The following is a 16,224-nucleotide window of genomic DNA, read 5'->3' as shown; positions in this document are numbered from 1 at the left end:
ACAGAGGTCCCAATAGGGGATGAGGCGAGGTCAATGAGGGTTCAACCTTCTCACTCCTCTCAGGAACCTGATTAACAGGTCGTGCTTTCCCACCGACTCACCTTCTACTGCGTTGTGATGTAAGATGATAGCAGTAACATACATTTTCAGGGTGGAGGGAGACAGCCTTCACTCCAACCCTTCTTGCAGAAAGGAAAGAATGACTCTGATTGGACATTTATGGGGGTCCTCCTGGTGAGAAGAGCCCGATTCAATGAACAGGTTCCACTTCCAAGCATAAGCGCGCCTCGTAGAGGGGCTCTAGCTGAAGTGAGAGTGTCTACTGCCACTGAGGGTAGGCCACTAAAAACCTCTGCGTCCTTTCCAGAGACCACACGTAGAGGTTCTAGAAGTCTTAACGCGGGTGCCATGGTGCTCCATTCCTGAGAAACGTGGACGTGTCCGTAGTGGCAAACAGGTCCACCTGAGCAACTCCAAAGCGCCTTTAAGCGACCTTACTGGGGGTGGAGCCTCCACTCTCCTGGGAGTGTGAGCTGCTGTGAGCGCGTCAGCTGCACATTTGAGCTCAAAAGCCAGAGGAGGAGATGGTGGGCAAGATACGACATGCGACGGGAGCATAGACAACCTTCGCGAATGATGTACGCAATGGTCAATGTGTTGTCCGTCCAGACAAGTATATGCGTCCTGCAGCAATGGGAGAAACCGACCGAGGGCAAGGAATACTGCTATTAACTCGAGGCAATCGATATGCCACTGCAGTCGAGGTCCTGCCCAGGAGGCAGAGGCTGCATGCAAGTTGACCACGGCACCCCAGCCAGTGGTGGAGGCATCTGTTTTGCGACAACAACATTCCTGGACACTTGTTCTAGGGAAACTCTGGCCCGTAGAAAAGCAAGGTCTTACCACGGGCTGAACGCCCGATAGTGATAGTCATTCGGATCGTGCCCATCTCGTGGGACTCGGTTGTGTAGCCACTGTTGAAATGGTCTTGAATGAAGCAATCCAAGCAGTGTGTCCGTGGCTTCGGATGCCATATGCCCCAGGAGCCTCTGAAATCATTTCAGTGGGACGGCTGTCCTGCCTTTGAACGGATTCAAGCAGTTCAGCACTGACAAAGCACGCCCATTCGTGAGACGAGCTAGGTTGACCGAGTCCAACTCTATACCAAGAAAAGGAGATCCTCTGCACGTTTGCTCTTTTCCCAGTTGACCTGAAGCCCCAGATGGCTGAGGTGTCTGAGCTCCAAGTCCCTGTGTTCACACAACTGATCTCGCAAGTGGGCCAGGATGAGCCAGTCATCAAGATAGTTGAGGATGTGAACACCCAGTTCCCACAGAGGGGTAAGGACGGCAGGGTGACAGGGACAGCCCAAATGGGAAGCCGTGACCGTCCCCCGAATGCAAAGTGTAGGAATGGTTTGCTTCTAGACCACTAGGTTGGACATCATTTCACCACGGGACCGCACAGTGACTTTCGTCTCACTTAACAGAGGTAAGAAGGACATCCATCCACACTGAAAATCATTTTGTTTAGTTTTATTATAAATAAGTGTAAGTGAGAAGTACAGTCATGCCAGCACTTAGATATTTTGTTTCTTTTCAATGTCCACATTGAGATCAATAAATCATGGATAAATCAATATTTATGAACAAAATTGTTTTATAACTAAGAATCACATTTTTGTGTATTTAGAGCGAATGGTTCTTATAATGTGGAGCGCCCTCATGTGGTACATCACTGTGTAAAAAATATTTAAAATTTGGGATGTTCTAAATCTCCTTTCTGATATAAAGTTTTATTATAGCCTTGTGTGTCTAATTATTAGACCCTACTGCATTGTCTGCGTTCTTACATTGATTGTGAACGGCAAGAATTGATGGTTTACATGCGAGTGACACTTCAATTTGATCATATGTGCTACTTTATCTGACAACCACCAATTTAGAGTAAAACAATCAAATCAACAGTGTGAATCACGACACGATATTTTACATAATTAAAAAAAAACTGAATAAAGGAGCTCAGGTGTGGTAGAAACTGGACTCATTGGCCCTCATTTATCATTCTTGCGTAGAAACGGGCGTATATGTTGGCGTAAGATTATGCTTACACTCTTCTCACCGCCTGATTTATGAAGCTGTGCGTACCTTTGAAATCCAGGTGTACGCAATACCTGCGCTTGATAAATGCCGCGGCTGAAAACGAGCGTCATTAGAATAACACGCCCCTATATATTCAAGTCTCCGCTCCCTCCACGCCCTCATTTTACGCCATGGACACACGGAAGACGGCAAAGAAGAGAAACTTCTTTGAGAAAGAGAAAGCGAAACCAGGGAAGTGGAAAGAAACAAAATTGATTTCTAGATTTTTATTATTAATGACGCTTATTGTTATTTAGAAGAAGAATGTCGTTATTATTATTATTTGTATTATTATTATTATTTAAAAGAAGAAGAATGTCATTTTTATTATTTTGTCAGTCTGAATTATTTTTTTGGTCATTGAAAGCCTTTCATTACTAAACCCAGTCCGTGCACAGTGCACACCTGCCGGGCCTAACCCTGGCCTAACCATCGTTTCAAAGAATAGTACAACTGCGAGCGCGTCGAGTATAAACGCCATTTGGGGAGGTGCGCGCGCAGTCTGCGGAGACTCGCGCTGCGGAGCCAGGCGAAAGTATAAACAGGCTTGAAACGTCAGGTGAAGCGCAAAGGCTCGCAACTGAAGGAATACATATGCCTACAATTCAAATGCTTTGGTAAAGTCACACAAATTAAACATTGAAGTCCATGTTGCACAAAAATAAACACTGAAGTTTATAATTACTATGTTGTTGTTGTTTTTTTTACAGTGGGTCATAATATATCATATATTTTAGTTTGTCAGTGCGTTTTGTGGTGTTAGGAATAGTTTTTCTGCGCATTCCCGCACTCAAAACGTGCGTACACCACCTCCTGAGCTGGCGTAGGATTTGAGCGTGCCGTACGCCAACGTCCATATTGATAAATCTCAAAGTCACCGTGGTTTTGGGTGTACGCCAGGTGTACGCTGGAAATTTGGTGTACGCACTTTTGATAAATGAGGGCCATTATGTTTTCCTTTTTGAATATTTGCAAATAACAAATAATGGTGATGAAATTCCCATAAATCAAGATCATGTTTGCCCTGTCCAGTGTTTAAAGGTCACATTAGGATTGAAATAAAAACTCAACAGTGGAGTCTAAACTTGTGTTTGGAGGTTTGTTCATTACCGTAAAGCCTTCAGGCAAAATAAGACAACAAAATATTAATTTACCCACAACAACAAGGTACGGGCTTAAGAACTTTACACAGCAAGATATACAAATTTTTTTTTTTTTTAACACAAATACAGAAAAACAAAAGGAACCGGAACCGTGTGTGTACGAAACAGTGCACAGCGGGGTTAAAGTAACTAAGATATGTCCAAGTAAAAACAAAGGAAGGGTCTCAACAGTATTTTCTTAATCACAACCAAACTACTTTATAAGTCAAATGTCAGTAAAGGTGTTTTGATGTATGTATTGTTCACCACAGGTCATGGAGTTCATAAAACTCATTCTGCATTTCGGTCCTGATATGAGTGAGCAGAAGTGTGACAGTGAAATGAGAAAGAGAGACATCACTGAAAATGGCTGCAAAGATGTCAACACCTTCATACAAGCAAATTCAAATAATATTAATGATGTTTTATAGTTCAGCAATCAATGATAAGAGGTATATATATATATATATATATATTCAGCTGTCTCGCCTCAATCCATTGACAGTTTAGCAGCATCCCTCCACCACCCCTTCTCCACACTTCTAGCCATAACCATTTACATACGGGGGGGATTACTCTGGGTTTGGGCCGAACTCCGAGCTCGGAGCCCTCCCCCCAGACAGCACGCCAAATATGCATTAAACTTTACCCTCTCTAATTGTATGTAAGTGTGAACTTGTGAAAAGCAGTTTGTGGCAGAGGGGGAACTCCACAGGGCGGTAACCTGTTTAAGAGCAACCAGCCTTTTCCTGTGATCACGTACAAATTACAAAGTGGGTCGAGAGATGTGAATATGTTAGAGGGAAGAGGTCCACTCGTTACGTTGTGTTGGGGTGTTAACAAGGCTGGCCTGTACATTATGATGAAGGCAAACTTAATTTATAGATGACAGACTGAAAGGAGCCTCACAGAGCTTTACAATACTTTTCTAATCATTTGTTAACTTCTCATTTTCTGTCTTTCTTTGTTTTTCAAGTGCAGAAAAACAAAAAACAATCAGAATCAATTACGAAGCAAAAAAAAAAAGTTCTTCACATGTGCTGTAAACATGACAAACACAGTTTGAGAGCAAAGTATAATAACACAACAGATTTATACTTGTACTTAATTATATTTGAGCAAAATCGTGAACGTTTTTTTTTCTTTTGAAGAGCAGCACACAATAAGAATATCTCCACTGTCTCATGATTTACCTTAAATGAGCATAATGTTAAAATGACTTTACGTTATTTCTTTAAATTGATGTTGTAAGAGAGCTACTCTCTGAGAGAACAAAGAAAATTACCATTTGAACTCACCATTTGAGACAAAAGTCTCACCTCAGAATACATCTCTCTCCCTCTTCCCCCACCCTCTCTCTCTTATGCTAAAATCATGAGATTTACACACAATCTATATGGTTTAAATAACAATTATCCGGTTTTATAAATGTTTGGTGTCATTTGAGGTGGTGGTGTGGCGCAATGGATAAGACACATGCCTTTGGTGTGAGAGACCCGGGTTCGAATCCACTGTGAGACACCAATGTGTCCCTGAGCAAGACACTTAACCCCTAGTTGCTCCAGAGGCGTGCGACCTCTGACATATATAGCAATTGTAAGTCGCTTTGGATAAAAGCGTCAGCTAAATGAATAAATGTAAATGTAAAATGTAAATTTGAAATGTCTCAGTGCGACTGGTACAAAGGTCTCATTTCCAAACAAGTAAAACAAAAGGTAATACGGTTTTAAGAGTTTAGAGATAGCTGGCACACAAAGGAAGGTGGTCTCTAGACAAATGGTTTCACACCCCCAAAAGGTGTAACCTCTGAATGTAAATTTCCATTCCATGTGAAAGAAGTTTCTGTCTATATAAGGAAATGCAACGAGACGATCGGGGCCTTCTGTTACTCAGATGAGCCCATGATGTTAAAGGATCTCAAAGACTTCAGCATCATGTATTTTAATGTCGGGTTTGCATCTCTTCTCTTTATTCCAGAGATTTTGATGTTTTGTATCGATTATCTTTGAATTGATTATGAAATTGGCATGATACATTTACCTGACATAATAAATTGTTACATTTGATTATTCTAACTGTCTTTGACATTATTTTCATTAAAGAGTTAAAAAGAATAGACAAACAGATCGCTCACATTTAATGATGCACATTTCATTTATGGAGTCAGATGAAATAACGAGAGAATACATATTCAAATGTATTGCATGTAATCAAAAAATACTTTGCCTCGAGAAAAGGACAGTAACACGTAAAGACCTTCCGCGCTGGTCGGATGCCAGCTTTGAGCCGATCGAGCGTGAGCTTACATTGTTATATCCTGCAGTTCTTCATGCATGTCTCTGTGTGTAATTGTGCTTATAATGTGCAAGAATCAGCTAGTCTATTGAATTCTTAAGCACTCTGTTAACACTTTTTGTGCATTAAAACACTTTTGAATGGAAGTAGTGTATGAGCAAAAACAGACGAGGGAAGAAAGATGTTTTTTTCCACCTCTCTGTAATCCTCAATAAAACTTCTCTATACCCTTAAACTCGTCTGATGGATTGTCTTGCATCTCAACAACACCACAATATTGTGCACAGTGCTGGGAGGTAACACATTAGAAGTAACGCAAATTACTTTTTTTGAGAAAGAAATCAGGTGTGTTCTAATGTATTGGATCCGTGCATCAGGTCTTAAAGAGACGTCAGTCTAATAAACCTGCTGTCTGTGTCATTGATAATCAAACAACAACATTTAAAGCACTGTTTATTTCATTTGTATCTTTCTTATATTGTATTTGTCATATTTATTGTAATGTGCATCATTCTATATTTAAAAGATAAATCATTTAATGAAATAACTTTATTGTTATATAAAATTGCATAAAAAAATATTAAATTACTCATCATGAATTAAGATGTTAGTTCACCCACCTCTATGCCAAACTGTAGCGTTGCTGCTTTTAGTTAGTTACTCGTCAAAACTGATGAAAACTAAATAAATTATTTACATTTACAAAGTTACATTGCATTTATTCTTAAAATGACTCCCACACATTGACAGAAAAAAAACAGGAAATTACCTATCAAGGTATCAAAAAGGTGTCAAGAATATTTATTTTTAAAAGGAAGTGTAGGGTCACAGCATGAGTATAAGATCATGATGCATATGCACACAAAGTATATAATATTTTCATATTTTGAAGTAACATCTCTGTATAATTTAAGACCTTTTGTCAAACACCAGCATTGACGAGTTCAGTATTTTTGAAGCAGGTTTTTTAGAGCAGAGGTCCAACGGTTTCATGTGTAGCAGGAATGGAAAAAGTCCTTCAACCACAGGCTATTTAGAGACACACTATTCATATCAGATGCACTCAAACAGACATCAAACACACATGTCTAGCAGCAGAAACACTCATGAGCAAGCTCTCCATCCACCTAGCAGATCAAACCACATTGATTGAGACCACAGCAGGTTCTCACCTTTTGATGAGTGTTTTCCATCTATGTTTTAATTTTTTTTTTTTTTTTTTTTTATGAGACAAACATAAAATTATCCAATGGGCCAAACGATAGAGATCATTTGTTAAATGTCCTTGTAATACAAGTCAAGTTCTTTGGCAGTTTTTAGGAGACCATTTCAAGAATCCATCTTTAAGTACCACACTTTAAAACGATGATTGATTCTCACCAAAAGCTCAACCACAGACTCAGACTTGAAGGTTGTCGCTGGTCACACGGTTGGGTCTTGATACTTTTCTCATTGTAATCGGTGCATAAACCACATGATCCTCCTCTTTTACTTTCTGTAAAAAACACATAAAAGAAGATAATAATAATGAATGTGATAGGTTCATCCTAAAGATTGAAATTATTAATTTATAAATTAATTTATAGATTAATTTATAAATATCTGATATGGTGCTGTTATGTGTGATGTGATGGATGATTATGCAGACAAAAACACTGATCTCCATCTGACTCACTGCTGAAATGATACAAACACACTCAACAAAAAATAAATAATCTTACCAATTTATGTGCATTTCTTTTGTTGAACGCTGGTTCAGCGTAAGTGATCTCGTCTTCGCGAGTCTCAACTGTTTCAACAATAATAGATGCATTAAAACAACACAATTCAATCCTGACTGATTCTTCACAACAAATGTGTTATTATTAGGACTGTCAGAAATAAGGCATTGCACAATTTATTAAATGTTTAGCACTGTCATTTTTAAATAAGGCATCAACAAATTGAATTTGTCATTAGGCCTTTTTCACACAGAAAAAAAGTTACGAACAGAGTATGTGTTCGTCATTACATTTAGAGAGACATTCTTTACACATAATTTATGAAACCCAGTAAAGAGCGACATTCAGTGTCATTACACAAAGACATGTATTCTGATGAATGTAATCTACAGAAATTGCCAAACACAATCACTACACATATCATTTTGTGTTAACTACAAAATTATGAAACTAATTGTTTAAATTATAATTTAGGGCTAAAAGGGCTATCAATCTACTAAAATATAGTAGACTATTTATTTGTTATAATACTTGTTAAAGTCAGTTTGTAACTCTTGCCTTCTGTGTCTGTTTTGCTTTCTTTTCTTTTTTTGCAGATCCAGAAGATCCCGACTGCAACAACAATCATCAGAGATCCAGCAGAGATCAACATTATCAGAGACACTGAGACTGGAGGAACTGAAGGAAAGAGTCATTAGTGTGAGTGAATCTGTATATAAACACATCTATCATCAGTGCTGTGGTACCTGCACATGTGTGACAGAGTGTGTTGATGTCCAGATGTGTGGTCTGGTTGCTGATGGGATTGTTCAGCACACAGCTGTAGGTGTTTTTATCCTGATATTCCACCTCCAGAGGTAGAGAGAGACTGATGCTGAGATCACACACACTGATGCTGGACAATACACTGATTCCTGCGTACCAGGAGAGAGTCGCATCACTCACATTCAACACTGATGAACACACCAATGAACATGATGATGATGATGATGATGACGAAGAACATTGTGAAGAGTTACTGATGATGACAGGAACAGGCAGACGAGCTGGAAAACATGAGAGAATAAACAGAAATATGAACACAACAATCAGTCTTTAGGTGTTGTGAATTTTAGTTTGTGTGGAGTGAGTGTTTAGTGTGCTCACGGTCACTGAATGTTTCTGTCAGCTCAAACTATAAAAATATTTAATCTATGTATGTATGTATGTAAATAGAATATGTACATGTTTAGAGAAATGACATCTCTACTCACCATAGACAGAAACATTGAATGTTTTTGATGATTTTTTCACTCCATTCATCTCTAGTTGATAAACTCCAGTATGTTCAGTTCTGGTGTTTGTGATGGTCAGAGATCCAGTTTGATCGTCCAGCTTCAGTCTGTCTCTGAATCTCTCATTACGACCATCGTCATTTGTGGAGGAGATTTGCTTCTTTTTTTTCATTCTAAATATGAGAGACTTTTCAGCTCCAAATGTCCACATTATATCATCATCTTCACGTATTTCAGTAAGATCAGTGTTTAGAGTAACAGAATCTCCCTCCATCACTGACACTGAATCACCAAACACACCTGATGAACAAACAGATTTACACAGACTAAGGTTTCTGATGGTTTACAAAGCCTGAAATCAGCTGTAGTTTTTATAGTTTACAAGTGGATAATTTTTTTCTCCATTAGGTCACTTGATGGAGTTTTTCGGTTCCTTGCCACTGTTGCCTTTGGCTTGCTCAGTTGGGGATATTTTGGGGATATTTAATTTGATTTTATCATTCAATAAATTCCACTAGAAACAAACCTTGTTGTATTATTTTAATTGAATACTGTGAAGCTGCTTTGATACAATCTGTATTGTGAAAAGCGCTATACAAATATACTTGACTTGAGTTGACTTGACAAGTTGAGAACATCCAGAACAGCGGCAGATACCCAAAACTAAATGAACAACCAAGTAGAGTTTGTTGCATCACTTAATGTTAAACACAGATGAACAAATCAGGAATTATAAATTTAAATTTAAAATCTACAGTTTTTTTTGTCCACAGCAATGGATTCGCCAATGCAATTTAACAGCAACAATGTTAATATTTAATTTCCCTTTTTACTGACTACCAGAAACTTCTCTCTGACATCAGTAGCTCTTGCAGAAAAGAAAAATAAATGTGTAAAATGTCTTTATAAACCACTTTTGTTAGAGAGAGATTGCCAGAATCAAGCAGACAGAGAAAACATTGCAGCAGCGCTTACGTGATTGCCTGGAAATGTATAAAGGGTGATAGTTAGATCCATTAGTTAATGGACTAATGCAGCATCATTATTGAATAAAGGACAGATAACCAGACCCAGATTAAGAACACATGTAACAATCTAGTCCCCTTCATCGTTTGTTTGCTACCCTTATTATTGATTTCACAAATGTCAGTTTAAACAAGCACATAACCAAACACACAGTAATACATCTGATTTTCATACTAAATATTCCAGGCTACTTATTGCATTAATAAAATTAATCCATTATTAACCCAGATATGAACTCAAAGCAAACAGGTTTCTAAAAACAGCTTTTGAACCTTTTTACTGAGTGTGTAGCAGCCACTGTCTTACTCTAAAAAAAAAAAAAAAAAAAAAAAAAATTTAACCATAATTTTACTTACCAATCAGACTCCAGCAGCACAAACAGAATAAAACAAACGTGTGAAACATTTTCTTCAGTAGTTCAGTGTCTGATGAAACTCTGCTAAAAAACCACTTCTATATGTGTGAATCCTCCCACGACACAGTTTGACCCTCCTAGTTTCACTCGCTGCATTTGCACATCATGTTATAGTTCATCTGGCCTTATTAAGACTTAAACTGTTCTTAATTTGTGAAATTTTCTTTATTTCTTATCATTTAACATACTATTTGAAAAGTAGTTGTCTGACTGTGTTAAATAGCAAAAGTAGAAGAATATACTGAACTCTTGAAATTCTAGTGATTTAAGATGGTTATGTATATTTATTCAGTTCTCAATTAAAAAGTAAAAATTCAGTAAAAAGTTAAAACCGTGTCTGATCTCATAGTACAAGTTTTATTGAAGTTGAGTCAAACTGAAACCTTGGTCGGTGTACTTGAGAAATGTGTTGTTTTTTTCTGATCTGGACCATCAGCTCTAGGTGAGAGTGTGTATTCAGTGTATGTGTGTTAAGGTGAAGAGTTTCTTCCTGCCCTGCTTTTGATGAAAACGAGCAAGAAGGTGTCTGGCCACATACTGAATTCAGTTAAAAAAAAATGTTTCTGTAGTGCATAGTGCATAAGTGCAAAGTGAATTTAAACCAAATGAATAAGAGCAAATGTTTCAGCACATTGCTATCTTCAGTGCTCACTCTGCAACACACATTCACCCTTTTGTTGGTAAATTAGCAATTAGGGGTCATCAGCTGAAATAAAATCAGCTGCTTTTTATGAACCTCACAGTTAATGCCCTCACAGAACAGCTTTACATTCAAATAAAATACTGAATCCATAACACTAACCCTATCAACAGTCAAGTCAGTTTCAGAGGTCAATATAGACTTTCCCAGACTCCCACACCGGCTAAACCCCCTCTGGCTCTGCCCAGAAGCCACGCCCACAACTCTTACTATAGGCTGAGCTGAAAGAGAACAGATATGAGCGAACCGCTCTCAATGGCTGCATCTGAAAACGTAGGCAGTGACTTGTTGACTCGCTGCCCTTTCAGGCAATGAGTTTGCAGGCTGTGTTTGTGTTTGAAGGCCGCTCACGAAACTGATTTCGTGAAAACTAAGTTAATATACAGTATAACCTGTCAATCACAGCTGTCAATCATGACGTCACACCACAGTTTTTACAGCATCGAGTAACTAACTAAAAACAAACTTAATTTAAAAACAAACACTTGAACTTACATCAGCGTTATAAAAACTACAGAAAATGACAGAAACCATCTTTGGAAAAAAGATATTTGAAGTGTAATTTAATTGTTTAGTTTGTCTCACGTCCCATTAATTAACATGGAGGGGGTGGGGTTTATGACCTATGCTAGGACCAGTCACCGGGGGGCGATCAAGACGCTTTGGCTTCACTTTTCAGGGCTTGTGCGGCACGCTTGACTGTCACAGAATGGAAAGCACAGAATTGTGGGAAATCAAAAGCAGTGTAGGATACATCTACTCTGCCTTAAAAAAAATCAATCAGATGAATAGAATTGGGTACCGAACTCAGTACTTTTAATGCCACCGACCAAATAATGTCGTATACCTGAATATACGGTGGCATTAAAAGTACTGAGTTCTATAGAACCGAGTAGCCTACCTATTCACATTAAATCAATCGGTGTCAAATTTCGGTTCCTGAGAAGTGAGAACACATCTAAGCGCGAGAGTAAGACTATTTAAATACGAATCATGCTCTGCGTGTCTCTGTGTGAATGAGTGACACACGCACACACACACACGTAGTCTCCCTGAAAAGGGGAACATAGAAATGTTAAAATACAGACAGACACTTTTTGCCTTTCCCTCAATCTCTGTATTATGAGTGGGGGGAGGGAACCATGTGCCTGATAATAGGCTTGTTTGAGATGAGCAAAATCTGCGCAAAATCGATCACCGGTGATCAGCGCGAGATGCATGCCGGTTAGAAATGTGTCCGAGTGCGGTCCGCCTTGCTCTGATGTCATGCTGACGTATGTCAAAAATCTCTCGCGAGCGCAAGGCGGAGGTGTCGGATTCTGCAGTCAAGCGCAGTTGCTCTCCACCGACTGCGCTGATCAAAAGCATGATGGGAAACGACTTGCTGACGACACAGCTTAATGCTCATTGGTTTAAACAACTGTGATGTATTGTTCTCTTTTAAAATGTTTGATTTTACAACTCTAATATCATGTTTTATGTGTATATGTTATTATGTGTGAATATTCCCAAACTATCTGACAGTGCGATCTCTTTGGGTTATGCAATTTAATTTTTATAAAAAAATAAAATAAATAAAAACACATATGTCTGTATTAAAGAAAAAAATATTGATACACATGAATTAAATAACAAGTACTCTGGGTGTCTTGTTCATTTTATTTATTTTCATATAAAAGCATCAGAACTCGAACTACATCCAGTTTATTAGCAACACTGTAGCACGAGCGTGAATCCCGCGATATCCATCTTTGATCTCACAGGTGTCTGATCCACTGCGAGAAGAGAGAACTGTCCGGCTTGCCTGCGCTTTTTTCACTCCTCCTCTCACTGCAGCCGCCTACTCTCGACTGCATTTCAGGCGAGGCAAGGCGCATCTCAAACAAGCCTAACAACTCTCCATGCTCGCCCCACACTCTGCTGGAGTATTTCGGTACTGCACCATAACAAACTACCTGAACAAATGAAATAACCAATCATAACAATAATATTCTCTTCTCAATACCTGCTACACAGATTAATTTCAAACCCTGGTGGTTAAATCATTAACACATGGAAATTCAAAGGTCTTCACCACAACCCGTCAAAATAAAAGTTTGGTTTTATGTGATAATGTGTTACAGTTGTACAGTAGAATTTAGATATGTAAATTTAATAATAATACTAACACTAATAATAATAGTAAATTATCATCAAAAATATTCTTTTTCTTCTATGTTGTAATTTTAACAGGAAAAACTCAGTTGTGCTGCATGTTGTTTGACAAAAAATAAATAAATAATAATAATAATAATTTCATATAAGATCAATTAAATTAATGTTTTGTCTTAATTTGATTGCTCCACAACACAGAATTTGTGGAAAACAAAACATTTCATAGAAAATATATTTATTTTTTTTGCTAAAATTGTTGTTTTTATTAATATTCAAGCATTACAGACAATGGCAGACAGCAACCAAGGCAGCTCTGGCATAATGCCAATAACACTTCTATAAATGACTTTATTTACAGTTATTGAGGTAAAAATTCCTAAAGTACTTATAAAGGGTATCATTGGGTACCGGCACCAACTTCCAGGGTTAAAATGTGAACGGTGCATCATTAATCATAAAGGTAGTGAGGGATTTGTGGCAGAAGAAGAGAAGAAGTGGGACACAGATAACAAAGGGAAACACTATTACAACATACAAAATGTGTTTCTGATAAATGTGACAGATGTAATGTACCAGAAAATGTTGAGCAAAATGTCATTTTGGGGTGTAATAAATAAAGTACAGAGAGGATTATTTTAAGTGACAAGATGTACGGATTAGAACATGGATGGAATTTGGAAGGGGTTTTAGGAAGGAATGAGAAAATGAGTGTGTGTTCTGATGCTCTCTTTCAAATACAGGATTAGATCACATTATAGGTTAGATTTTAGTTATTTTGAATTATTCTCTCTTGCATATATATGTGAGTATGTATATCTGTATATATGTAAGCTATGTGTGTATGTATAGGCTATATGGGTGTGCAAGTATGTGTATATATATTTTAGAGCATACTGTACTTCTTTTTATACTGCTCCTTTGTGGGTTAATTTAAAAAAGTAAAGTAAGTATATTAATTATGTAAACTTAAGGTTGCCTACAATGATTGTATGAGGATTATATTAAAGAAACCGAGGTGGAGCAGTGCAAGTGATCTATTTTGTATGTCAAGAGTAAAAACCTTTATGACTTTAATGAGAAAATTTGATGTATAAATTTAGATGCTGGCTGGATAATTCTCAGAATGCTATAATTATGATGTTGTCAAACCCTAAGCAAAGTGTGGTGTGATACCAGTCATCTATGAGAAAGTATTGGCATAATTGTATATGATTATAATAATAATTTTAAATGTTTTGTATTGTATGTAATTTTGTGTAGGTTGATGTTTGTTTGGGATGAACGATTTGGTAAAACAATATTTAGGTCTCGAGTGTAATAATAATAGTATTATTAAAATATTTACAGACGGCTCAAAAGATCCAAATACAGGAAAGACGGGAGCAGCAGTATATATATCACATTTTCAGAAATCAATATTAAAAAGAACATCAGACCATTTAGCGGTTTACACTGTGGAACTTTTAGCTATTTTACTAGCACTCACGTGGATAGAGGAGGTTGGGCCTTACCAATATATCATCTGTTCAGACTCAGTGGCATCGTTAATAAGTATTGCAAATTGCAAATCTGTTTGTAGGCCCGACTGGATTTTTTAAATCTTTCATAGTCTGTATAGATTACAAAATCTTAATATTACAGAGTGTTTTATGTGGGTCCCATCTCATGTTGAAATAGAGGGTAATGAAGCAGTTGATTGTATGGCTAAAAAGGCTCTTAAGTCTTAAATAATATTAAAAGAATAAATCTTTCACATATATATACTACTGTTCAAAAGTTTGGGGTTAGTAAGATTTTTTATGGTTTTAAAAGAAGTATCTTCTGCTCACTAAGGCTGCATTTATTTGATTAAAAATACAAACAAAATATTGTGAAATATTATTCTAATTTAAAACAGCTGTTGTCTATGTGAATATACAGTAAAGTGTAATTTATTCCTGTGATCAAAGCTGATTTTTCCGCATCATTACTCCAGTCTTCAGTGTCACATGTTCCTCAGTAACCAGACCGACTGAGGCCAATTGTGGTAAAACTCCTAAGGCACAAGGACAGAACGGAAATACTACAAAGATCCCAAAATATAAAAGGTTCCAGAATATACATCAACAAAGACTTCACAGAGGCAGTCAGAAGGAAAAGAAAAGAACTCATGCCGGATCTAAGAGCGGCGAGAGAAAAGGGGGGCATTGCCTATAACGGCAGTATAAACTGATCATTCATCCCTGGTCCAGCACACCAAAACAACCAAGGCCAGCTTATATCAACACATAAACAGGTAGGCCTATGATATGTTGAAATTTGAATCCCAATATGTCACGAAATAAAACTCACACACATTACGGAGATAGTCATTCACTACAAAGATTGGTTGAATATGAGCACCTGGAACTGAACACCTTAGAGTACACGGAACACCATGAACAGGACATGGAAAATGACATTGATCCGGTGAACAACTTTTTTGCTAGCATCAACAATAACTGCCACTATTACACTGATGAACAATTTAACAGTTCAATCAAGACCGAACAGCAAATATCTATAATCCACTTTAATAAAAGTCTGTATGCCAACTTTTACAGTATCTAACACTATCTAAAACAATTGAAACAGCACTTTAACATAATTGCAATAACTGAAACGTGGAAAAGGATCAGATTTTGAAATTGAAGGATATGAAATGTCTTCTATTAGTAAATAAGAGTGGGGGTGTTGTGACACTGTATGTGGACAAGGATTTCAATTATAAGGTGGTGGAAAAAATGTCAATGGTGGTGGATAATTTGCTGGAATGTGTCACAATAGAAATATGTATGGAAAAAAAGAAACATATTATTGTAAGTATATACAGGTCACCAGGTTCGAATATTGACACATTTAAGGACTGGATGGAAGAAACATTTACAAAAAATAGTCAAAAAGTTATGTTCATCTGTGGGGACTTCAATATTGATATGTCATAAAATGACGGAGGATTTTATTAACACAGTGTTTAGTTTAGGCCTATATCCCCAAATTACCAGGCCCAGTCGAATTACTTCTCATTGTGCGACACTAATAGACAATATCTTTACAAATATCATACAAAATAATACAGTGAGTGGATTACTAATTAATGATATCAGTGACCACCTACCAATTTTTACAGTGTATGACAATAATTACAGTCTAAACAGACAGGATAAAAAACATTTTCCAAAAGGGTCAGAACAGAAGAAACAATGGAGGCATTAAAAGTTGATCTGCTAGCAGAAGACTGGGAGTTTATGGATAATGAAAAAGATGTAGACAATGCATATGAAGAATTCCTAAGAATGTTTAAATTATTATATGATAGGCCTACAAATTGCCAAATT

The 16,224-nt window shown here is 37.3% G+C and overlaps 1 protein-coding gene across 1 annotated transcript; it reads right to left on the bottom strand.

Annotated features, from left to right (window-relative positions):
- Positions 1-6,364: 6,364 nt before the first annotated feature.
- Positions 6,365-10,020, bottom strand: LOC311296195 (SLAM family member 5-like). The gene is made up of 6 exons (XM_084417872.1): positions 9,956-10,020; positions 8,553-8,873; positions 8,046-8,345; positions 7,858-7,977; positions 7,300-7,367; positions 6,365-7,073 (listed from the first exon to the last, which is right to left on the bottom strand). Exons 1-6 carry the CDS (start codon positions 10,002-10,004, stop codon positions 6,978-6,980), a joined length of 954 nt encoding a protein of 317 aa, XP_084273998.1. The 5' UTR covers positions 10,005-10,020; the 3' UTR covers positions 6,365-6,977.
- Positions 10,021-16,224: the final 6,204 nt, after the last annotated feature.

The sequence above is a fragment of the Rutilus rutilus genome (assembly GCF_951802725.1).
Source record: "Rutilus rutilus genome assembly, chromosome: 8".
NCBI lineage: Eukaryota > Metazoa > Chordata > Actinopteri > Cypriniformes > Leuciscidae > Rutilus > Rutilus rutilus.
This window is presented reverse-complemented; position numbering and strand designations above follow the sequence as displayed.

What these genes read in the sequence shown, in the direction of transcription:
- LOC311296195 (XM_084417872.1), bottom strand. Translation starts at nt 10,004, where the DNA reads ATGTTTCACACGTTTGTTTTATTCTGTTTGTGCTGCTGGAGTCTGATT. An exon ending in AAGCAAAACAGACACAGAAG is followed by an intron (nt 7,368 to 7,857) that starts GCAAGAGTTACA and finishes TTGTTGAAACAG; the next exon opens with TTGAGACTCGCGAAGACGAG. An exon ending in AAAGAAATGCACATAAATTG is followed by an intron (nt 7,074 to 7,299) that starts GTAAGATTATTT and finishes TGTTTTTTACAG; the next exon opens with AAAGTAAAAGAGGAGGATCA.